The sequence below is a fragment of the Ictidomys tridecemlineatus genome, chromosome 1 (genome assembly GCF_052094955.1).
Source record: "Ictidomys tridecemlineatus isolate mIctTri1 chromosome 1, mIctTri1.hap1, whole genome shotgun sequence".
Taxonomy (NCBI): Eukaryota; Metazoa; Chordata; class Mammalia; order Rodentia; family Sciuridae; genus Ictidomys; species Ictidomys tridecemlineatus.
Window position 1 is genome coordinate 15,982,091 of NC_135477.1, and position 24,931 is coordinate 16,007,021.

The 24,931-nt window shown below is 48.0% G+C and overlaps 1 protein-coding gene across 46 annotated transcripts in view; it reads right to left on the reverse strand.

Moving 5' to 3' along the window:
- Positions 1–24,931, reverse strand: part of Tcf7l2 (transcription factor 7 like 2) — a 187,642-nt gene that overhangs the window by 98,609 nt on the left and 64,102 nt on the right. For all 46 annotated transcript variants that reach the window (XM_078047218.1, XM_078047165.1, XM_078047299.1 and 43 more), the window contains one exon: positions 13,205–13,306. In XM_078047218.1, the coding sequence (XP_077903344.1) occupies positions 13,205–13,306 (102 nt within the window). The remainder of the gene's footprint in view (positions 1–13,204; positions 13,307–24,931) is intronic.

Consider the following 24,931-nt stretch of genomic DNA (forward strand, 5'->3'; position numbering starts at 1 on the left):
CTCTTCATTTCTTAATGCAGAACTTCAGCTACCATTTACAATGAGGGCTTTCGACCTCGAGATCTTCCAACACGCAAATTCTGGGATGAAGTCGAATAGAAGGGAAAAATCAGGAACTGCAGATTTAGCACAAGCAAGAATAGGTCTTGAATCTGCAATCTGGTGGTAACTGAGGCTCCGGGACGAAGCACAACAGAAAATTCTTTGAGACCTTTAGATTCTGTTCTGACCTCTGGTATCACGGGCCTGGGCCCAGCAAGATCCCGACAGTCCACACCCTTGCTCTCCGTATCCAGCAGGTTCTACTCTGCCAACTGAAAACCTGGGGAGGAAATTCACACAGGCATCCAGACACCAGAACGCCTGGCCAAGCCCAACCCTGCTGGCCTGTGCACGCGGTGCGGGCCATCCCCGGAGCCCCGGCCCAGTTCCCCAGGGCCAGTGGCCCGCCCTCCCTCTCCCTGACCAACGTCCTCCCTGCCCACTCACTCATTCCACACAGACGTCCAAGCACACACTGGCTCACTGTGTACCCCGTCGCCTCTCCACGGGCTGCAGTTTTAAATTATTTTCTTGAAACTTAACCATGATATTGTTGGCATGAGACCTGCGCTTGTGTCTCACATCGTGTGATAAATAAATAAATCAGGTCAAGAATCGCCACACTTATGTACCAAACACAATGGAGGAAAAAAATAGTTGGCTTTTATTATAGGGGGGGAAAAAACCCTGCCATTCCAAATTTAAAATGTTCAGATAACATTAAAGTCACCACCCTCTTTAGAAACACCTTAATTTTTATATATATGAATTTTAATTGAAGGTGGGAGGGAAGGAGAAATCACTCCTGAGACCCGAACTGGCAGAAGTGTGTGCACCACGGGCGTCCACAGGAGCGACGAAGTGGACTCTGACTGCATGTCGCACCTGGCTCACAGGTCAGGTCCCCCAGACACATCTCACACGGACAGTAAGGAGACACTCTGCCCCAGAGGAACCGAGGGAGAAATCAAGACCGCATGTCTCGATCCTGCTGCTTATGAACCGGGCTCCTCTTTCTCAGCACTTCATTTGGGACAAGTCTTAAAATGGCAAGTGACAACTCTCGTTCACGGGGATGGCTTCATGAGACAGGACTCTCACAGACCCAGCAGGGGGCTCAGTTCCTGACATTTTTCACAAAAAGATGAACAACCCAAAACAAAAATGACAGCTGTGAAACCTCCACTGTCCCTCATGCTCCTCCTTTACCCTGGGCAGAAATGACTCTGTTGATGCATCCTTTCCTGGGGAGCTCTGACAAGGCCTCAGAACCTCTCTCCACACACAGCTCCAAGCAGACACGAACCAGCGTACAGTCTAGGTGCAGATGCTGGATCGCTCACAGCCCTTGGGCAGCCCCTTGTAGTTGCAGGACCATTCTCATTTACATGGGCTTTCATGGAAAACGGGCAGACTCTTCATCAAATAGTAAAGTGGTGATAACAAGCCAAACAGAAACAACTGCAACTCAGCCTGCCACCGATTATTCATGATAAGAAAACAACGCTTCTAAAATAATACAAGTAAACGTTCCCAAGGAAAAAAAATAAGAGCTTTAGGGCAAAGACGAGTATGTTATGTGGGATTCAGAAAAGAAAACTGCAAGAAACTAAAAATATGAAAACAGGAATTTCATGAAAATACCTAAAGTTCATTTTCAAAATTCCCCATGACCGCAGAAGCAAATCATGGAAACTCCTTTTTTCACACAAGCCTCCCTTTACAGATGATTCCTGGGAGAGGATAATATGCTATGTATCCTCCTTTCAGCAAATTCTCAAGACTAGCAGGAATCAGCCCATTCTTAAAGAAGGTGAGTGTCTTCTGCCCATGCCGACCCCATTTACAGTGGCAGAAGACTCCGTTCACGCCTTGGCACTTTTAGATAAAGAGAATTAAAAATCCAAAGGAAAAAAAACGATTCTTTTTTAAATTTTATTTTACTATATAAGCCTAAGGCTAGGAAAACTGTACTAGTTAGAACTCCTTTGGTTGTGACAGAAACCACTTCCAACTATTCACAGTATTGGCTTCCTTGCAGGATGGTCCAGGACGAGAGCTGGCTACACAGAGATCAATGATGCTATCAAGGCATCCTTTTAAATCCTCTGCAAAGGAGGGTCCTCCGTTGAGGGGTGAGGGGCATGAGTCCACAGAGACTAGCAGACATATCTGTGTGTGCATATGAAGGTAGTTCAAAAGACCCCTCCACATAAAGACTCGTAAGTTTATATCATATGTCTGCCCCTTGCCCAATCACAGACCCATCAGAACCAAAGAGAATTGGGGGTGGGGGTGGGGGGGCATCATCACAGTGAAGGGGGGAGGAGAGGTTGCTATTAGCAGGGGCTTAAAAAAAAATGGTGTAGTGATAACAGAAATGCTTCTACCAGTCAAATTTTCAACCTTGAGTGGTCACTTCTATTCAGCCTCGGTCCTGTTGATACTGCGTTATTCCCTTAGTGGTGAGCTTCGGTGGAAGGGGGCTGTTAGCTCTTTCAAAAACACCTTCTTTTTCATGAGCTCCAACTGAACCACCCTAAAGGCTTCCCCAGAAGCCCTTCTGCCCAGCCATATTCTCCTTCCATTTAGAGAATTTTTTCAAATTTTATTTTCTGTCTCCACCCACATCCCTGAGGAGTCTGAACTGGCTGGGGAAATTCACCACTCTCAGACCTCAAGGCCATCTGAGTCACGCCTAGGAGCCACAGAAAGGGGAGGATTAGAAAGGGTCCCAGCCACAGGCCTTGATAAGGGGGCCCACACGGCCCAGGGACCAGAGAACGGGCCTGGCCCAAGACTGCTGCAGGCTTTCTCCCCCTCCTTCCTCCTCCAGCCTGTTCAAAGGCACCTGGGCAACAGGTACCTTGTGCTCTCAGAGGAAGGAGGACAAGAGGCCTTTGCCCCACTGAACTTGGACACAGGGTGACCCTTATCTCCTTCATGCCTGCTAAACAGCTGCAGTGACGCAGTTAATCACTGCCCAGATCCACCCGCTATGCGGGCTTGGGCTGGAAAATAGATTACATCACTCCGCCCAGAGCTTGCAGCAGCCGGACACTGATGATGGACAGCGGTGGGGGTGGGGGGACGGCTTAGATGTGAACACTCAGGACACCTGGGTACTGTTCAAGGTATGATGACCAAGACACTGGCCATATCTCATGCAGTCTGCAGGGCTCCAGCCCACACGAAGCTCTAAGCATGGCCAGTTTCTGGACTTAACTGACCTACCTGCCTGCTCTCCATCGCAGCCCTGGAACCTCAGAGTCCCACCTGTCAATCACGTGACGGGGCAGTGTCTGTTCATAGCTGCTCTGGGTCTCTTTCAAGACAAAACTTATCCTCAGAATTTCAGTAAACGATACACCTGTCTAAGGCTTTCAAGGTCCACTATGAGTAGGGACCAAGGATGAATGGTGGGAATTTATAAAAGTAGAAGTAAGTAGACCCACAGCGAAATCTAGTTCTACACAGAAGTAAGAGAGGAGGTGAAAGGTCAGATCAAGAAAGAACTCCAAGGGGCTGGGGCTGGGGCTCGGTGGCAAAGCGCTCACCTCGCACATGTGGGCCCTGGGTTCGATCCTTAGCATCACATTAAAAAAAAATAAAGGTATTGTATCCATCTAAAACTAAAATATAGTTTTTTAAAAAATGAATTCCAAGGTTTGGGGCCCGGGCAACTGGTAAATGCTGTTCTTCTTTCCTGAAGTGCTGAACACAGGAGGTTACAGGTTTGGAGGTGTGGAGAAGGTGGACATAAAGAATTTGATTCTGGACATGCCAAGTTTCCCATCTGTTTGGCATCCAAAGGAGAGTGGACCTGGATCTCAAGGAGTGTGTGGTTGCAATAAAGACCCAAGTAATTACCAAAATATGGTCAGTCTATAAATAAAGACATTAAAAAAAAAAAATACGGTCAGTCTTACCTGGGGATTCCTGGGCAACTTGGCCAACTGGTTAGGCATCAATAAACTTCACCATAAAAGAACCCACAAGTCCCTCCCATTGTAGTTTCCAGTTTACCAAGGAACAAGCCTAAAATCCAGTAGTTTTCACCTTCTATATTAACTTATTAAAAGAAATGAGAATCTGACCTTCAAGCCATTGATAAGGCAAATACAAAATAATTCTATAAACCCTACAACATTGGTTTAAATATAGCCACTTCCCATAATCAATAACCAAGTTCTGGATTTCCCATTGAGTACCCTCTCTAAAAAGAGTCCAGAGATCTTAGGAGGCTGAGGCAGGAGGATTGTGAGTTCAAATTCAGCCTCAGCAACTTAGCAAGGCCCTAAGCAACTCAGTAAGACCCTGTCTCTAAATAAAATATTAAAAAAGGGCTGGGGATGTGGCTCAGTGGTTACGTGCCCCTGAGTTCAATCCTCAGTATTAAAAAAAAGACTCCAGAAGTCTCATCCCAGAATTCCCAAAGTCCAGGCTACAGTGGCCTCCCCAGAATCTCTGTGACCACCTCCACACAACACAGCACTGCTGCCCTGGACATGCTGGGCAGTGAGCTGGAATGGATAAGGCGGATTATTGGGTTATTGGCAAACCATGCCCAATGTCATAACCCCAAATCAAGCTTCTCCAAAACACTCTACCACAGCAAGAAGGGGACCGACACGTGTCCACAGCCTCATGTCGATGAAGCTGAGTGAGAGCACAATACGGTCATCATGGAGTCACACTCGTTCCAAACAAAGTCAGCTCCAGTCCCTTGCCACAAATGGGGGGGGGGGGGGGCCGCCAGATGCAGAGACATCAACTGGGGCTCCTTGGCTTCAAGAAACTTCCCCTCGGGTTGGAGAAACAAGTGAGCCCCAAACCCAGCTAACAGGCAAGACAAGAAACAACAAGCAGGACAGAAGGAACACTTTTGTTTTATTTACTGGAAAGATAAACACAGTGGAAACCATGAGTTTAGCTCTAAGTAGATCCATGTTCATTTAAACCAGGCTCCCACGCCTGGTCAACAGAGCAGGTGCTGAAACTCAAACAACTTTCCAAAGTGGGTTCCAACATTGCCGCTCAGCTGCAAAGACTGCAGGGAGGCTGCTGCTCCCCTGGGAAAGGAAGGGCTGCAAACCAGAGGCGGAGAGTCCTCTGCTGGGCCCCACCCGGGCTCCGTGAGGCCAGATCCCTCCTGGCCAGCATCTCATTAAACACTCAGTGAAACAAACCTCGGTGGCTCCCAGGGGCACACAGGACAAGCACCAGGAAAGGGTGGAGAGAGGCTGATGTGAAGCTGAGGGCTCTTCTTCAACACAGGAAGGAGCCAGTGGCTCTCTGCATGGTGGGCACTCTGCCCCAGACGCCTAATCCGGGTCACATTCCTGACCTCGCTCACACACAACAAGAAAAAAAATATTTTATCTGAAAAAAAAACTTTTATCTGAAATTATCTGCAGTTTTTAAACAAAGGGTACACTCAGTATCTAAACTAACCCTAGAAGTACCGAGTACATTCAGGGTCCAGTGTACATCCAAAGCATGCTGCTATGCTATGAATTACCTGAACCGAATATGGTTAATTCTGTGAAACAGCAATACATCAGCCGACTTTAAAACCTGCTAATCATTTAGGAAACAAGCATTTTGTTTGCCTACCTTGCAGGTGAAAGGCCTGGGGAGGCTGACCAGATCAGCTGGGGGCAATGGGTTGGGTCTCTGTTCGGGGGCAAAGTAGAATTAAGGGCTCACCTCTCCAGGGAAGTTTGATCTTTTTCTCTTGTTAATGCTCCAGAAATTCACTTTCTTTTGTTAAGATTATTCCAGTCATGGTAAATCTCGCATACCACCAACAGTTATAAAAATGGAAACATTTCAGCAGGGAGAGGCATGCGTGGAGACACGCACCTGTAATCCCAGAGGCTGGGAAACTGAGGCAGGAAGATCACAAGTTAGAGGCCAACCTCAGCAACTTAGTGAGGCCCTTTGCAAAATTAAAAATAAAAAGGACTGCAGGGATAGTTCACCGGTGAATGAACAATCCCTAGTACCATGGGGGTGAACTTTCCGGAAATAGTTTGCGACTATGTATTTAAAAAAAAAAAAATCCGACTCTGTTCTTCACCTTTCTTCCTGGGAAGCTATCCCAAGAGAATAACAAAAGGCAAGAGGGAGAGAAAGATTTATGCACAAAGAGATGATCGGCACAGGATTATTCAGAACAGCAACAAAGGCAGATAATCTAAAGGCCAACAATATGGCATTGATTAAGTAAATTGGGGTGTAATCATATTATGGACTGTTAGTGGTCATTAAAGAGCCTTAAGAATTTTAATGACTCGGGGAAGTGCTTATTAACTACAGCGATTTTCATTTTAAATAAATACAAGACTAGAAATATTGAGCACAATTATGAGCTCAAGTAAGTTAAAAACAAATAAATATTAATATATTCAAAGGAAAAGGCCTAGAAGGAGATTTACCAAATTATTCCTAATGTAATCTGAGTAGTGAGATTATGGGCTGTTTTCCAAACTGTCTACATTGAACACAGTTTATGAATGAAGAACACCATGTTGATTTAAAAATTAGTTTCACCTACCTTAGAGGTAGAATGTCTTAATCAAAAAACCTGCCATCCCACTGCTGAGCTAGTTTCAGGCATTACAATCGAGGACGACTCTCTGCAAACAACTTGGTGATGGGGGGTGGGGGTACAACAGCCAGCTTCAAACAGTCCAGACATGTAAGGGGAACACAGAAAGGGGAGAGAGAACACCAAACACGAGCGCACACTTCCAGGAGCGCCATCTCAGCTCACTACAAAGGCAGAACTCCAACGGTCCACACGGCGTCCCCTGACCCCGCAGTGGTCTCCACAGAGACAGGCTCCCCTGTTCTAGAAGCGTCCAAGAACAGCCAGAATGACGGTCAACTGCCCAAGAGTGGCGGGACATAGGAGGGATGCAGGGAAAAGAGATGGTGTGGGGCTTTAAAGCCCTGCTGATGTGGGTCTGGATCAAGAGGGGACACAGCCAAGGTGACAGTCCTTCTTGACAAGGTCCTGCCACCACCCCAGGAGCCCAGACCTCAAGAACCCCAGTGTTCCTCGCCAGAACAGAGCTACTGTGGGGACAGGACACTTTGGACCACTGACCCTGGACCCCACAATGATCTAGAGTCCACTTGGGGGTTTACATTACACAATGATTCCATCCATCACTTTCTCCTCTCCCCCGCCCCCCAAAAAAAACTCAACCTGGTTGACTGACTCTCCATATTAGGACAACTAGCTCTACTTACAACAGTAATAATATTTTCACAGTGCTCACAGGCTGGCTTTATGTCCTTAAACAAAACAGACAACCAAGCCACAGCCCTGTCCGCGAAGTGAGAAAGTTCTGACTCAGCTGCCACCAGGAAACACACGCTGAGAAAGTCCGCCTGAGTCACGGAGAAATGAATTTTTTAAAAATAAAGAAATATATAAAAACAAGGAGAGTTCATACATATGTGGCAGTGGGGATGGAGACAGGCCATGCACGCACGCACACACGGCATTTAGGACGTCCAGTATGGGTTCACACTCTCAAGCCCTGCCCCTCACCGAGGACGACACTCCGCGTTCCCACAGTGTGTCCCTGAGCCATCTATAGAGTCACAACACCTACAACCCAGAAACCAAATCCCAGCTAGTCTTGGGAATATCCCAGAAGCTACCAGTCTTCTTGAGCCCTGCGGGGCCTGGGTGGGTGGAGACTCCCTCTGAAGACCCGCTGGCAGCACAGGGCATGCCACACACACATGGCTCTAGAATCCCACCTACTTGTCTACCAGCCATCATGGCGGTGGGTAAGAGAGGGTGTGCTCAGGAGCCATCAGGCTGAACCCCACAGCACCCAGCTCCTCCTCTGCAGAGTGGCGATAATGCAACATCCATGAAGCACCCAGAACAATGCCTGCCTTGGAGGAAATGTCACAGGCCCCTTCACTACCATTGGGATTACTGCCTGTCATTGACTTCACTTTCCCTCAATGTCCAGGAGGGGTTTTGCACACCATAAGGAATCACTATTTGCAGGATCCATGAATGAACCTATAATCGATCCATGCAAATACCACAAACCTACTCCTCCTCCAGCATTCCCCTTTGGGCAATGGCAGGCTCCCATCACCTGGCTTGCTCCCTCAGTGACAACACCTAAAGCACCCATGGGTTCTGCTGATGGTCCCCAATGTGCTCTCCTTCACCTCCCCCCACCCCGCCAGGAGCTCAACACAGCCACTAAGGCAGGTTTGACAGCCAAACCCCACTATGACTCCCCAGTGGTTAAGATCAGATGCCATATCGCTCCTCCACCCACTCTCCTACCCCACCCACCCTGGCCGTCCCACCTGACACTGCTTATCACTAAGCCAACTCTTTCCTTTAGGACCTTCATGTGCATCTTTCATTTGGCCTGGAACAGTCTTCCACTCTTACCCCTTCTCTGGCCAACTTCAACAATCGTTCAAATACCACTTCTGACTTTTGTTTTTAACTTTTAGTTGACACATAATAATTATCTATATGTGTGTTGTACAGTGTGACATTTCAACACAAGTATACAATGTGCCGTGATGAGATAAGGGGAACAGCATATCCATCATCTCAAATGTTCATCCTCTATTTGTGTGGGGAACATTCACAACCCTGTTTTTGAAAACTGTTTTGAAATATACAATTTGTTCTTGTCAATCACCATTAGCCCACTCCGCCGTAGAACACCAGAAGACCCACCAACCACCCTCTCTGAAACATCCCTTTCTCATGTGGCCACCAAGGCACAAAATCCCCACGAACATCCGGGTCACCATCAAGTCTCCCTGGTCACCTTGGACAGCCCTCTCTGCTCCTTCATGGCACCTGGCACAGCACCTCCCACTCCAGGAGGGGCTGCCCTGCCTTCACCAGCCCTAAAGCAGAGCCACCGGCACATACCAGGTCCACACAAGCATCCAGTGGGGCAGCACTGCATGCATCTAACTCTTCAGAAACAAAAATGAGAGGTTCCAAACGCTCAGCAGGCGGTGGAGCCCCATCCCGGGTCCTACTCAGCAAGCTGCGTGTCCTAAGAGCCTTCCCCTGGCGTTCAGCATTTAAGCAATAACAACAAAAAACTTGCACCATCGCTGTCTGCGGCTATCTTCCTCAGGATTCGGTCTGTCTGCTCTCCTATCCCACACTTCGATGCTCATTACACAACAGAACGCCTGAGACAGAAATTCTAGAAATCCACCCCAAGGTGAAATTTCACATCGACTTCAAAAGGAAACCCCCAAGATAAATTGTAAAAACTTTTGAAGCCTTTTGCTGGTTTGTAAGATACATACTATTCCAAAATACCACCATTTTTGGTCCAGAATCTTTTTTTTTGCCGAGTACAAAGGAAGTTAAATGAAAAGTCTTTGTACAGCAAAGACACCAGAGGTGGTACCCAGGGAGCAGCTCCTAGCCCGCAGCTTCCCAGCCGCTGGAGGTGGGTCAGCCAGGTTCCCACCACCACTCAGCACAAGCCAGGCCTGGGCCTCAGTGAGTGAGAGGCAAATGGGTCAAGAATTAAAAACACAAGTTTTGAAATACCACAAAGAAATGGGCTAGTTATATGAAGTAGAAAATGGGATGGGGCAAGAAGAGGGATTTGGTGGACACAATATCTTTATTTTTTTAAGTGGTGCTGAGGATGGAACCCAGTGCCTCACGCACGGTAGGAAAGTGCTCTACCTCTGAGCCACAACCTCAGGCCCTTGAGAAGAGGGATCTGGAAAGTGATGCCAGAGGGTGGCGACTTCCAGTGTAAATGCTCTTTTCTTAGCCAGCCAATCAAGACATCATCCATCCCCAGGGAATGATTTCCTCTCTCCCCTGAACACAGATCAGCAGTCGCCAGATTACGACAACCAGGATGCCGCTTTAGCTGCAGGAACTAAAATCCGTGGAGCTTGTTTCTTAAACACTGTTGATGGGGCTGGGGATGCAGCTCAAGTGGTAAGGTACTTGCCTAGCACACGCAAGGCCCTGGGGCACATCCCCATGTCGGCTAAACAAGCAAACTGCACTTGTTGAAAACATTTACTGTACATATCCATTTTTTACAATGTGGTGGCCCACATATCACATGGAAAAAAATCCAATCAGATTAAAATATTCCAACAAAATGTTCTGAATTCCCATGAGGATTCTGCCCTATACCAGGTGCTGGAGAAAGTTATTTTGTTAGCAATCTGTGAGAGCTGTTAGCCTGTAATGATTACTAACAAACCCTGAACACTTCCTTATTTTCAAAAGGAAACATTGGCAATAATTATGAAACAACTTGGCTCAAAAGTTACAATAAATCCAAATTTCATAGAAATTAGGAAGCAACCCTTGGATGATTATTTTGAAACAACTCTGGCAAAACACTGTGATGTGACAATATTCTGCTTAACAGAATAGAACCCAACAAGTGAGGAAGAGCCCTGTGTGTCTGGAGAAAACTTAGCCAATCATGGCTGAACCTCAACCTGAACCAGACCTGAAACTCCACAAAGACTCCGCTGCAGCAGAAGCCGTGCTTCAGAGAGATCCCTTCACAGACAGACATTCTGTACCTGCCCAGGTACGCTAATGACTGCCTCCCTTATGTCCAGAGAAAAAGCAATTACATAATCATGTGGTCCCAAGGAAAATGGATTCCCCAATCCCAAAAATTACAGGTAAGCAGAGAGATGAGGAGGTCAACACCCCCAGTCTCTGTGCACCCTGCTTTCCTATCTCCCTCTAACTCTCCTTGCCTAAAACTCCCTCTTCTAGTCCTCTGTTGTCGGGTGAAGATTGCACAAACAGAGAACAGGGGTGACTCTTGGGGCCATAGTCACCTTTCACTGTCATGACAAGCATTACAATCTCACAAATCGTCTTCTTTTGTCCAAACTTATGGCTTTTCTTCTCTCCCCACGTCCCAGAGTATACCATCCTACATCAACGCATTCCCCTACACAATGGCTGGTCCTCAAGTCCCCAAGGGCACAGCAGGAATCATGCAAGATCCTGTACCCGCTGCCAGCTGTGGCTCCTTTGGACAAAGGTCCCCATCTCAAAGGTGATGTGCGCTCCAAAGTAGTTGCTATGGTAAATGTGCCCTGCGTTAAACAGCAGAGGAAAAGGGCACCTGAGTCCCCACTCTGCTCCCCTTGCCAAAATCTACATTAGCTCTGGAAAAAATGTCCTACCATCTTGTCCAGATCGTTAATTTCCACGTGAGAAAACAAGGCTCTGAGGACCTAAGCTGCAGTACCACTGTGGTGGGACTGGGGGAGACCGGGGGCCACCAGCCCTCTCCAAGCAGACACCCCCACTCTCGCACAGTGGGCTGCCCACCCCAGGAGCTTCCCATGGACCTGCGACACCACCACAAGGGGCTGCGTCCACTCTGAAACCACTCCTAAGACCTGAATCTCCTTTGCACACAAAGGCCCCGGAGAGATTATAAAGACAAAATCATTTCTCTAAAGTTAAAATAGGTGGGAAAGTTTCAGTGAGCGTTTCAGAGAAATAAATTCCAAAGCCTGGTACGACACCGGGAAGCCCAGGGAGGCAGGAGAGGGGGCATGGGCAGGCTTCCTCGCCCCGCCTCTAAGACTCTAGGACGGTCACACTTTGAAATCTCTGTACCTTAATTTTTTTTTTTCCTTAAGACGTGGTATTCCATTTTCCAGGAGAAACCTGCACCAGTACCCCAAGCCGTTGACTTCTTTACCCCTCTGTCACTGTCCCTGCTGATGATCCAACTTAGAGTAAGTGCAACAGGGCCAGCCACGGAGACTGACTTTTCCCTCTCCCTGAAGGGAATATGCCACAAAGCCCAGCCAAGGGAGCAGAGAACTGGATCCGGTTCTCGCTCTGCTCCTAACTCCGTGTGTGACGTTGGGCAGTTCACTTAAGGCATCTCTGGCCTCAGTTTCCTCTTCTAAGGTCAGGCAGTGCCTAAAATGATCTGAAGTCTCCTCTAGCCCTGAAATCTGGACATTCTAGGAGCATCCGTCACTGCTGGAGGGAGAAGGAAGAATCTGGCAAACGTCATCCTTCTTCCTGCATGAGGAGCTGACGTTCCCACTAATCATGACTCAACGTGCAGTTTTTAAAAAATTGTCGTGATGGACACCCACACCACAGAGGTATAACTAATTAAATAAGATATACTCCAGCACAGCAAGCCACAAAATAAGGAGGCGGCTGGCCTGCAATTTGACACAATGCATGGTAAAATTCTACGACTCAAGAAAATTATCTTGCCATTTTTAGAAATTACAAGAAATAGAGAGGCAGAATATAGTAACATTTTGCAATGCTTTAATAAAAAAATACATGAATTGTTTCACGATTTGCCTAACTCTACCTGTCGTGGATTCATTACGAAAATATGTCTTTCATTAATTATTTCAAAAGTCTGAAGTCCAGCTCATGACATAAATACATAGAAGGGAATAAATATTCTAATAAGGCTGCACTATCTTCTCAAGAGGTTAATTTACAAACTTTCAGAGCCTACAAAATTCTAAGAAAGTGCATTAAAAATACATGTAGACACACTCTGTATGTTGTAGTCTCTTAGTACTAAAAACAAATGTTCTCCATGTCAAACCCACACGCTTTCCAAGCCATGAATTAAATTTAATTTTAGCCTAAGTTCATTCCTGCTCTGGGGTCACCATCAGCCAGACAGCTGAAATTTCCTAATGCTAGTACAGAATGTTACTTTTCAACAAATGTTAAGACAAATCGTGGGGCACTGCGATTGGAGAGCCTCAGGCCCACGGTGCCCATCCTGATGCCCTCGTACCTACCTTGCCTCCCCCACTGGCCTGCCTTTAGACTGCTGAGGCCATTTCCAGTTTCCCCAACCATGGTGGTGACCGTGCCCTACTAACTGGAGCCCACGAGACTATCCCAACCCAATACGTGGAGAAAAGGGCAGGAAAAGGACTTGGGAAATTTTCAGGTAGGATACGATCAATAAGAGCCATCAGCCAAACTAAGTACTTCATAAATTTAAACCATAGCCATTAAAAAAAAAAAAAAATTAAAGAAAGAACTGACACACAAGGCCTGTTACCACCAAAAGAGACTTTTTCGTCTTTGTCCCCCAGTAACGGAGGCAACTGTCTTTGGGGGATTACTTACAACGATGTGTGCTGGTGACGGTGAGCGGGCGTCCTTGAGGGCCTGTCTGCTCTGAAGGCTCCCTGCCTGGACATCAAGCAGTGGCCATTTCATCTGGAGATACTGGAAAACCAGAAACCATGAGTTAAAACAAAGAAGTGCAAAACAGCTCAGGTGCACAATGGCTGTTCTTCCACAGGACAGAAACTGAGAAACTTTTAAATACATGCAAACTACAACAAAAGAAAAAGCATGCAGTTTCAGAAAGGTCTTCCCTGGAGCTCAACGCTATCAGCAACTGGAGTTTATCTTTGCAGTCAAACTACCCGGTGGCTTTGGATAAAATGGGTCCACGGATACCACCTTAATTAGGGGGCTGGTGAGGGGAAGAGGAAAGAAAGGAAGGTACCCAGAGTTATCCCAGAAGAAAAAAGCAAATCTCAAGCCAGAAATGTCCTAGGACATTTCAATTCCAAATCCATTCTTTCAGTGACCTTCATCATTCAAAGGCCCCCATCCTTCAATTTAAAGAAAAGCTGAGCACATAGGTACAACTGTCCTTCCTGTCGCAGAAGCTGCTTACCTAAGAGTGACACAGAGTTCCTCAACCAATCCAAAAGCTTGCAAGACAAAAAAATATTTCCGGCAACAGATTCACACCCAGAGAACAATGTAATTTACATGCCCATTTCAACTGACTGCTTAAACAGGCACAGGCTCACCAGAGAGAAAAATAAAGGGATGAGCCCATTATGTCCCTCCCTGCCTTTTTCTGAACTATGAAATGGATAAATACTGCACAAACAAACCGTTTCTGTCCAAAGTCACACATCAGCTGTCAGGATGACCTGAGTGATCAACTGACTTCATTCTGGATTTGTTTTACAGTAAGGGAAACAGAAGTGAGGTGCCTGCCCAGTCCCAGAGATACTTAGCACATGTTTAAGAAACTCCCAGGCACTCAACAGTTTCACTCAGGAGAACTTCAGACAACCCAAGGAAACTTAGACATGATGCTTATACAAAGACCAATTGGCCAATGTGTCAGATAATACTTAGGAGAGCATATAATGAGCCACCTTTAACTCTTCACAGACCCAAAGCAAAATAAGGAGCTTTTTTAAGTATTCACTGCCCGGCAACTTTTTTTTTTCTTTTTTTTTTAAAGAGGAGAGAGAGAGAGAATGAATGAGAATTTTTTAATATTTATTTTTCAGTTTTCGGCAGACACAACATCTTTGTTTGTACGTGGTGCTGAGGATGGAACCCAACGCCCCGCGCATGCCAGGCGAGCGCGCTACCGCTTGAGCCACATCCTCAGCCCAACCCGGGAACTTTTATTCCATGACACTGGTGACTGGTGTCCAATCCAGCCTTTATCTGGGCATTACGGGGATACAGACACCTGCCCCAGGGAGCTTATCCTGCCTGAGGGAGCCACAGCTCACGGGTAAGTCAAGGCAGACCAAGAGGGATGGCAGAATGTCTGAGAAGAGACCTAGGAAGGCTGTCCAGGATGAACCTTGATAAGAAAAGGAACAGCAGAGAACAGTCCAGCAAGAAGGGACTGCACAAACCTCATGAGAGAGAGAAGGGTAAAAATGATCCACAAGCCGATCCAAGACTCCTCAGAGATACAACTGTGGGGGCAAAGTAAAACCGAACCCAGTAATCCTTGGTGCTGAAGATCCTAGACTTGAGCCACCTGCATAAATGCAGTTGATTTATCCTGCCGACACCCACACAGGATAACTGCATCTTCTACAACTTCTACGGAGAAGGCTCGGCTGTGAAGGAACCTGACTCTGTGCATAACATGACCCCGGACCTCGCACTAAATCCCTGGTACCGGTCTCTAATGTTGGTCTGTGATGGCAGAGTGGGCGGACGTCCGCCCTGAACACTGTAGGATTCCAGTCCCCCAGACAGAGAATCCCAGCAGGACCCTCCCACTTGTCCTTACAGTCCAACCATTTCCACATACCAGTGTCTTTGGGACCAGTATCGCCTGAGGAGAGAACCACTGCAGCAAATGTTCCCGAGGTCCTTCAGCCTATACCCGAGCCAGAGGGCTCTGGGAATCTGCTGTGCCCTGTCTCACCCCCACTGCTTCCCATTCTCACTTGCCACATAAACACACAGGCTGCACTGGTCAAAACCACTCAATAGAGTCATTTCCTTGAGGCCAACCAAAATGGACACCCGCCAACACTCACCTCTCCGCCTCACAAAAGCCCGTGAGCCCAAATGCAAAGCTGGGCGGACCCACCTGCACCCACCTCCTGCTTCTCTCCACAGAGAAGGTGAAGTGGGTGGACAAGCCTCAGGGTCTGCCATCTGCAAAACTGATTAGATTGCATTCTAACACGGGCTCCATGGAATCAGGAAATTCAGGCTTGGTTTAGGTGACAGACCTGCCCCAAAGACCCCACCCAGGAACTGTCATGCCCATAATGCAATATTAACGCGGAGACTCATAATTCTTATTTTACATAAAAGCTTCATTGTGTGCCATATCCAATCTCCATAGGCTACCTGCACCACATATTTTTATGAGCCTGCATTTCAGCGCTCTGAGCCTACAACACACATAATTTTCAATTATGTTAGGGCAGCCCAGGATCACTGCCTATATAACATTACTGGTTGGAGGAAATGAGACTCGGCCCTGCTGCCCAGAGAGAGCTAACCGAATCCAGATGGTGGAGGAAGACAGCCCTGGTCCCGCCGACTTGCAGGGACTCCACAATGACAGCCCCAAACTCTCCTACCCGGTGCAATTTGATGCCACGGAACAGCTGGGCACCCACAAATCCCTGATCCTCCCTTGACTCCTAACTGGCACCCGGGCTTGACAATGCTCCTTTTGGGGAAGTAAGGGGTACAACAGGAGTCTTTAAAGGAAGTTGTTATTAACCTCCTCCAAAAGGAATGGGTTCCCCAGGTTCCTTCATCTTCTACAATTGGTCCTTATTAATGGGGAAAATAAATAAATAAAGGGAAGAAAAAGGAAATTAGGTACGATTACAGCCTAGAGGAAAATCTCTTCCTTCCTGGAGACATTAAACAGCAGGAAATTCTATTCTGTTGGGTCCTAGAGGAAGACCTGGAGGAGGAGGCATCTCAGATTTACAAAAGGACTGGAACGTTATGCTACATTTTCCCCACAGCTTGGCTTCAGTTTTACATCCTTTTGGGAAAGTTAAAAAAAAAAAAAAAAGAAAGAAAAAAGTTCCCACCATCCCACTATAAAAACAACACCGGGCTCCAGCACTCTTTCTCTTAGGCTGCTCAACGTGGAAATTATGAATTGCCTACAAAAACATTAAGCTTTTCAACAAACGGCAATCAAACGGGGCTGTGGGAATTCTGACATTGAAAACTGTTGAAATGGAGTCTGCTCGGCTTTCATTTCTTTTTTTTTTTTTTTAAAGGCCATCCTGGCTTAAGCATTTCATCCTTTGTTTAATAATCATGTTCTGATCATAGCCCATTAGGGTTTTCCCCCAAATCATATTTTATGATATGTCTCAGGGAGCTTAAGTTAAGCTTTGGACCTGTGGGCAAAGTCTCCAAATATATACAACACCCAGGGCCTGACAAGAATCAAAGTGGTGGGAAAGCCTGTTACATTGTCAGCAAAAGAAAAAGGTGAGCGTCTGATTTCTTCCCCGCCACCTCCCCCAGGTAAAAGGGAAAGTGAAGGCAAAGGAGGCCGGCCTTCAGAATGGAGGCTGGGGGGTGGGGGGGAGGCAGGTTAGCAGCGGTCAACGCCTACTCCGGCTGCCTGACCCAGCCTGTCCCCACACGGCACCTGTGTCCTTTGGAATCCTCCATTCCTGGAACCTGCCACCTGCGGGTGCTACTGAGGGTTTCGGGCTTTCGTGCAAATTTCTTCTCTAAACAAACAGAAGAACTCAAAGAACACGGATGGCGGTGGCAATGACAATGACAAGGCTGCCGGGAAACTTGATTGAACATCAGCAAGGCTTCCCGGCACTACCCTTTCAGTCACTCCGTTCCACAGATGGACAGGCCAGTGGGGACGGCCCTGTGTTTGCTCAGGGCAGGGCTGGCACACTTCTCCTGTGAAGCGCCGATAGTCCGTATCTTGGGTTTTGAGGTCCACGCCACCTCTGCCATGACCACTAGGCTCTGCCACTGGTAACTCACATGCACCCCCGGGCAAGGCCTGGGTGCGCTGTGTGGTGGCTGCGCTCCAACCAACGTGCTTAAGGACACTGAAATCTGAATCACTATGCCTCACTTGATTTCTTCAACCATTTTTAAAGTAATAAAAATCGCTCTGCCCTCGCAGGCCATGCAAAAGCAGGTGGCCAGCCAGCTGTGGCCTGTGAGCGGGCCATCCCTGGCTTAGAGAGAGAGTCCTGCCCGAGAAGCGGCGGCCCTCACTGGGCCTTCCATTCAGACAGCCGAACCCAAATGAGTAGGAAAGTGGGTTCAACGGCCTGAAAGCGACTTTTTGGACTCAACCACCCCTGGCAAAAAGGTTTGGGGGAATAGCCTGGAAGATTCCAAGCCCTCTGGCCAGTCACAAGGTCTAACCACTAGACCACAATCTCACCGAAATAACTACCCCTCCTTTCCAAAATGGAAGTTTTAGAAACCCTGACTGGAAAGGTTCACGTGTTCAACAGCTCTCACCCACTTTCCCAGGGGACAGTGGTGGCATGACTTCAGATCACCCCAAAACAATGGCAAACCCGACTTCCTCAAGCCTCAGGGGAAGCAATCCCAGAGCTGGGGGACCAACTGTCTAGGCTCAGAAGCGCCTCCCTCCAGGACTCTCCGACAGGCTGGGTTAAAGTCAGCTACCCACAGAGGGCATCGGCCAAGGGCTGGCGGCCAAAGGCAAGCAGAGTTCAAGGTGGGGAGAGGGACAGCATGGGGTCTGGACAGACTGTTCCATGCAGGTAGGGCTGGTCTCTTCCAGAAAACCAGGTCCTCCAGGCAGCCTCCCAGCCAGGGACAGTGAGCTCCTAGCCTGCCAAGGACAAACATCAGTGTCTCTTCCACCCGCTGTTTCTGACCAGGGTGCTTTTTCCTAGGAAAATTCATTTTACGGGAAATCAAATTACTTGGATGCATCCTCACGATCGATTTCCACCACTGAGTCTTCCTAACGCACTAGTGCCAGAAAGTGGCTTCATTTCTAATAACAGGGGGAGTCAAGCCTCTGCCTGTATACCTAGCCATGGCCCGCCATGGCCAGTCCTTGGGTTTCTTTCCCCTTTGAGTTGGCTTGTTCCTGCTTCACTGAGGGCCACTCACACCAACTCTGGTTCACATACCCAGCACAGAGGGAAGAACTAGATCACGCTTTTCACATCACTCCACAGCACCTAACACAGGGCACGAGAAGAAGCCACTCACTGCAGGGAGGAAAAAGTAAGGAAATAGTGTGCTCAAGTACCCAACCCAAGAGCAGTCCCACGCTGCTGGCACCTCGGATGGGAGGAGCACCCAAGAGACAGCACACTCACAGATTGCAGGGAACAGGCCCATGTCTTTCTGAACCAACTTCATTTCTCAGAAGTAGGACACAGAAAATCCAGCCCATCTCCTTATAAACAAGTAGTTTTGCTCTCAGGGATCAGGAAAAACCCAACTTATACACAACAGATTAAGGAATTGTGGTCAATTTAATATTCTGGTCTACTCTCTTTCCAAAAGTTAGTGCTGATCAAATATACTAATGCTGGAACTGTGTGGCACTATTGCAAGAGTCCTTTCAGGGTCCTGCAGGATCCTCAGGGGCATCATCACAAAATCTATCTGACCAACCTCCCTGCAGATACAGAAGGTACCGGAGACCAGGCTGCCTTGGCCTAGGTGAAAATATACTCCAAAGAAGAAAAATCATTCTTTGGAAAAATCCAGACAAGTTCTATTTTAAAAGGCTTTATTTGCCCATGATGCATGACTGCAGCTTAGAAAAGAGAATATATGATTTCTGGTTGTTAGGATTTAGCTTAAAAGAGTATGTATTACGGGTTACCCAGGAACAAAAAACCATGGGGGTAGGGGTAGGGGTGGGGGTGGGGATCAGTATGATCTTAAGGGTGAGGTGCTGCTTATTTGTTTGGATTTTTTTTTTTCTTAAAGAAAGCACGATGTACAGGAATCCAGAAAAAGTTGCCCTTAAGTCCCCATTCCTATTTCTCATATAAAAAGAAGATGGTGGCAGGGTGGGGTGGGGTGGGATCAGGTATCTGGGTAAAACAATTGAATGGCCTCATCCTGTCTCCAGGGTCTCTCATTCTAAGTTTTAAGTGAAATACCATATTAACCTTTTTCTCATAAGCCTTTTTCTTCATAAGGATCTAAAGGGCCTGGACAGTATCACTTCATATTTTGAGAGCATCTTCGAGTTGGAACCTACATTCACAATCAACTCTATGAAATCAGTGAGTAGAAAGTAGAACTAACCGTCCAGCAAGGAAGAAACTGAGGCCAGTGAAGCAGGACACGGTCTGCCTAAGGGGCAGCCCCGTGCCCAGGGTTCGGCCACCCCCCACCCTTCTTACCTCTCCTGGTTTTCTCCTGGTTAGGTATGGTGACCTGAACATAACTGGTGAAAGTGACTCTAGAGTGACAGCAAAGGGCAGGTCCCGCAGGGTCCCCAAGGTTGTACACATCCCTCTCCCACACCTATCATCTCTGCCTCCCTGGTCTGTGGGAGAACAATGAATTCTTTTCTGCTAAGGAAATTTTCCCACCAGAGCTACTGAGGCAACGAGTAGGAAAGAGGAGACAAAGCCAAACGAGCCCATCACTAATAAACAAAAAAAATCCAGTGACCAAAACGTGGGATTCGCCGTTCTTGACCCTGCCTACCATTCCCCAGTCCTGGCCCTGAGCTAGCTTCCAGTCAGGGAAGCTCAGGCACGGCTACAGAAAGGCAACCTGTACAGAACTTCCTCCCACGCCAAACTGGGTCCCAGACCTGCCTCCCTCCTTCTCTTGAAATGATGACCATGTGGGCCAGGTGTGGTGGCTTTCGTCCCAGTGACTCAGGAAGCTGAGGCAGGAGGATCACAAGTTGGAGGCCAGCCTCAGCAACTTAGGGAGGCCCTGTCTCAAAATTAAAAATAAAACAGGGCTGAGGTGTAACTCAGTGGCAAAGCATCCCTGGGGTCAATCCCTAGTACCAAAAAATAAATAAATAAATAAATAAAAATTTATTCCTGTGTCCTGGGACAGCAGAGTGCGGGGTCGAGACCTATTTTCCAGGCCCAGCACCTCCACTAACTGGGCCCATTACTCCACGTCTTCACTGGGCCATCTCTTCCCCACTCTGCACCCAGGCCTTCAGCAGGAAATGGGGGAGCATGATCTGAAAATCCCTTTGTACTCTGACACAGGGGTCCCCGCGGTACTTTCTTTTTTTTCTTTTTTGAGAAAAAGGAAAAAGAAGTTCTATTGCTTTGCTAGCCAAGGAGAAATAGAGGGAACTCCTGTCCCCAAGGCTGTGATTCTCTGGATCAGGAAGGACCCGGAATTTTTCCAGGGTTACATTCCAACAGGGGGTCCCAGGGCACCCTGAAGGCTGTTGGGGTTCACTTGTTAATTTGGGCGAGACTCCCTTCCCAGTCCTCCTTCCTCTGGTGGGTGTGTCCAGGGCAGTTAACTAGGGGAGGAAGGGCTGGGCTTGGGCTCAGTGTAGAGCACTCGCCTGGCATATGTGAGGCACAGGGTTCGATTCTCAGCACCACATAGAAATAAATGAATAAAATAAAGGTCTGTCAATAACTAAAAATTAAAAAAAAAAATAAACTTGTTAGGGGGAGAGGAGAGAAGAGAGAAAAAAAATTTTTTAATAAACCTTAAAGCAATGAGGGCGACATTCAGAAGGTGAAGGCATGGACAGTGACGGGCACTCGGCATCACAACAGTCGGGAGGTGCATGGTGGCAGTCGGCAGTGACTGGACAAGGTATACATCAGGCAAGGTTTAGACTTTAATTATCGAGCTGAAGTCTAGCCTCATTTGGAGCCATTCTAACATGGAACGAGGTGGGGGGCACCTCGGATAAGGTGGGGTTCTTCACAAATAAAACACGACATCATTACATCTTAGCGGGTCCCAGTGCAGCCAGGATTAGACAGGAGTCAGCATCCCCCGTGGCCCTTTCTAATAAGCACATGTTCTACACAGGGGCGGCCAAGGCCTAGAAAAGTCACCTAAGACACAGTCAATGGGACAAGAAGCTAATGAATGGTACGGGGACACAAATCAGGGAGGCAGAGACGGTGTAAAGAATGATTTAATTCACAATGATGACATGATCCCACAGCTCCCAAACCTCGCTGGCTGGTTTACAAGACTTTTATCCTTATCAACTCGGAAACTGCTTAATCAAAATATCCGAGAATGGGCCCACCTGGTGGCTGGGAGGTGTCTATTCCCCTCTGTCCTCCACCTCGCCAGGCCACCCTGAGGACCACTCATTACCATCAGCCACCAGGGCTAGGGCAGTCATAACGAGTCCGTGGAGTTTGTGTGGATGCCATCTGACTTTCTCAGACTCTTCAACGTCTAGACTGACTGTTGAGACATCCTTTAGAGGTGGGCAGACCCAATTAGCTCCAAACCCATCTTAAAACAGAAGAAAGGGAAGAAGAAGAAAAGTGGCTTAGCCACACACACAGTCACTGCTGCTTCTGAACCAGAACGTGGGACTTGGGTGTGTCTACGTGGACCTTTTTCACCTACCAGCTTTCTGAGAGTTCCTGCTCACTCCATGTGAACCCAGAAGAGTCTGAGAGGGACACACAGCGGGTGCCCAAGCAGGAGAGAGATCACAAGAGCAGGGCAAAGAGGTGCACAGGGCCTTCTCTGAAGAACAGGGGGGGCTGCTAGGAAGCCAGCCTCACAGTTCCACTGCATGGTGACCAAAGCAGCCCGAGACCAGGCATCTAGGTGTCTTCAGGCCGTCTCAAGACTGGGCCCAACCCAGAGGCCCGGGTGTCCAAGTCCCTAAGCCAAGGGTCAGAAGACATGAAGCCACAGAAGAACCGGAAGGAGGAGCCCTGCTTCCCATCTTGTGCCAACAGTGACCCTCTTCAGCCTCCAGACAGAGCCACGCAAGCCCATGCCCCAGGGCCCCCCAGCTGGTGACAAACAATGAACATCTGTAAGGTACTATAGGAGTCTCCCATGAAGAGGTGGACTAGAGACCATCTACCTTTAGGAAGAGAAGAATTTACAACCTTTCATTTTAAAATCAACCATTGCAGTCAGCACACTTATGAAAAGGCCCATGCAGTCAATCTAACTGGAAAGTTTTGGCTGTTACTGGTCTCTCTACGGCCTCTGGAGGTAGAGCAAGGTATCCACAAACCTGAGATGAGCTGGAACACAGAGCAGCCTGGGGAGCAAGCATGAGAACCACCCAGAGCTTAGATCAACATGGGGTGTTCTCGGATAAGAAAGCCCAAGTCTTAACTGATGGCACTTCTACAAAATGGAATATTATTCAGTTAAAAAAAATGAATGAAATACTGACACAGCTACATCATGGATGAGCCTTGAAAACACTAGGCTATCTTTTTATTTGTTTATTTTTTCCTTGGTACTGGGGATTGAACCCAGAGGTGCTTAACCACAGAGCCACATCCCAGCCCTTTTTTATATTTTATTTAGAGATAGGCTCTCTCTGAGTTGCTTAGGGCCTCACTAAATTCTGAGACTGGCTTTGAACTCACGATCATCCTACCTGAGCCTCTAGAGTAGCTGAGATTATAGGCATGTGCCACGGTGCCCGGCTCCCTATGCTATCTTAAAGAAGGCAGACGAAAACGTCATGTCATGATTCCTTTTATATAAAATATCTAAAATAAGCAAATCCTAGAAGTAAATTAGTGATTGCCAGGACCTGAGGGAAAGTGATGGGGAGCGCCCACTTTGGGGAAATGAGGTTTCTTTTCAGGGTGATAAAGATGTACTGGGAATAGATAATGGTGATATTTGCACAATCTTATAAATATTTGAAAAAAAATCACTGAATTTACATATCAACTGGAAAATTTTTATGGTCTGAATTATATCTCAATTAAAAATGACTTTTCTGAAAAAGAAGGCACCAAGTCACCGGAAGGTTACCACATTCACACCACGTACCCATAATTCCATCCGGAATGTCACGACGCACAGAAAACCCAGGCACTATTCTGCACAGAACTGCCCTCCACGGCTTCATGGGAGACGAGCAATTTCCAAACGTGGTTCTGGATCTCGGGGAGGAATAGCTACAAAGGCAGGGGAACTCCAGGACCTCAGGAAGGGAAAAGAGCCCAGTGCCCCCTGGATTCAAGGTACTGAGGAGGGACTAGAAGTGTTACGACCGCTGTCAGGGCCCACGGCCAACAGCACACAGAAGGCCTACGGCCCTGAGTCAATAAAACCACAGCCAATTCCGAATCCCAAATCCTACAGTCCCCTCCCCTGTCGGCACCTCAGTTCCTCCATCTAAAAACTGGGCATGAAAACCCACTTCCCTGCAGCCTCTCAACTGACTTCCTCACTATTTACTCAACCTCAAAGGATAAACCACGCAAACGAAATAAATGAGAAACTCGGAGGAGGCCGAAGGTAGTTGCCATCTGCTGTTTCTTCAACTACTTGGGGGATTTAAAAGTCAGAAACTTCCAGTCTGTCTTGGAAGTGGGTAGGGATGCAGCCACCAGGTGACCTTGCAGAGGTACGAAGTCTGCAAGTAACGGGGTCCTGACGACCCAGAAGGGTTATTTTCAATGCAGGAATCGTGAGGCAACTGACGTCCCAGATTCCTTCCCATCTCCATGGCTGGGAGCGCTCAAGACTTGGACTCTCCCTCCCCACTCCTCGTTCCTCCCTTCCCAGACAAAAGACGTCCAGAGCAAGCCCAGCTCCAGCTCCAGCCAGGACCCCAGCTGCATCTTGCTTTTATTTCTTCTCCCTTGTCACATCTGAAAGAGGTCAGTGGCCCCAGCAAGGTCTCCCTGGCCAAATTTTTATTGTCAGACTCTAGCTGTGACAAGCAGGTGGAGATGCCTCATCACGCTGCACCCGGGAAGCCCAGGGGTCAGCAGCGCCTCTGGTTAATTTTGCTCGGGGAGAAGAACCCCCGACCCGGGTGAAGGTCTCTGCGCCGCTGACCTCCACGGGCCCCGCGACCCCCCTGAACACCCGTCTTGCCGCCTCAGCCAGAAGTGGCCTGCCACTCAAGTATCATCTTGCTGTAACAAATTACTCCTAACCCAGGATTATGGCTCTTTCCAAATCCCTCCTAGAGAGCAAGGAAATAAACATTCTCTCCCAGGACTCTGCCCCAGTTGTTCCTCCTGTTGGTAATCCCTGTCTCTATTTGCTTCTCCTACAAGCCTCGTCTGGGAGGTCTGCTAGACCATTCCGGCCCACTTTGCTTTCAGGCGTAAGCTGAATGTCTCAATTGTCCATTAGGCACAGTAAAAGATGAAGGCCGGCTTTCTGTCCCGAGCAGCCTCGCACAATGGTCCCCTTTGCCCGCACGCTCCGCTCCTCGTCTGACTGCAGACTCCACTGCCCTAATCCTAGTCACTCAAGGAAGTCCACACCCCGAATTCCTTCCCAGTGTGGCAGAGGGACCAGCCAGGACAGGTCAGAGGGAGTTGGGCAGCACAGGCTTGGGGCTTCCCTGGGACATGGGGCTGCCCCCAAGGGGTGGCGTAACATCTGGGGGGAGTCATGCCAGGAGTGGCATACATC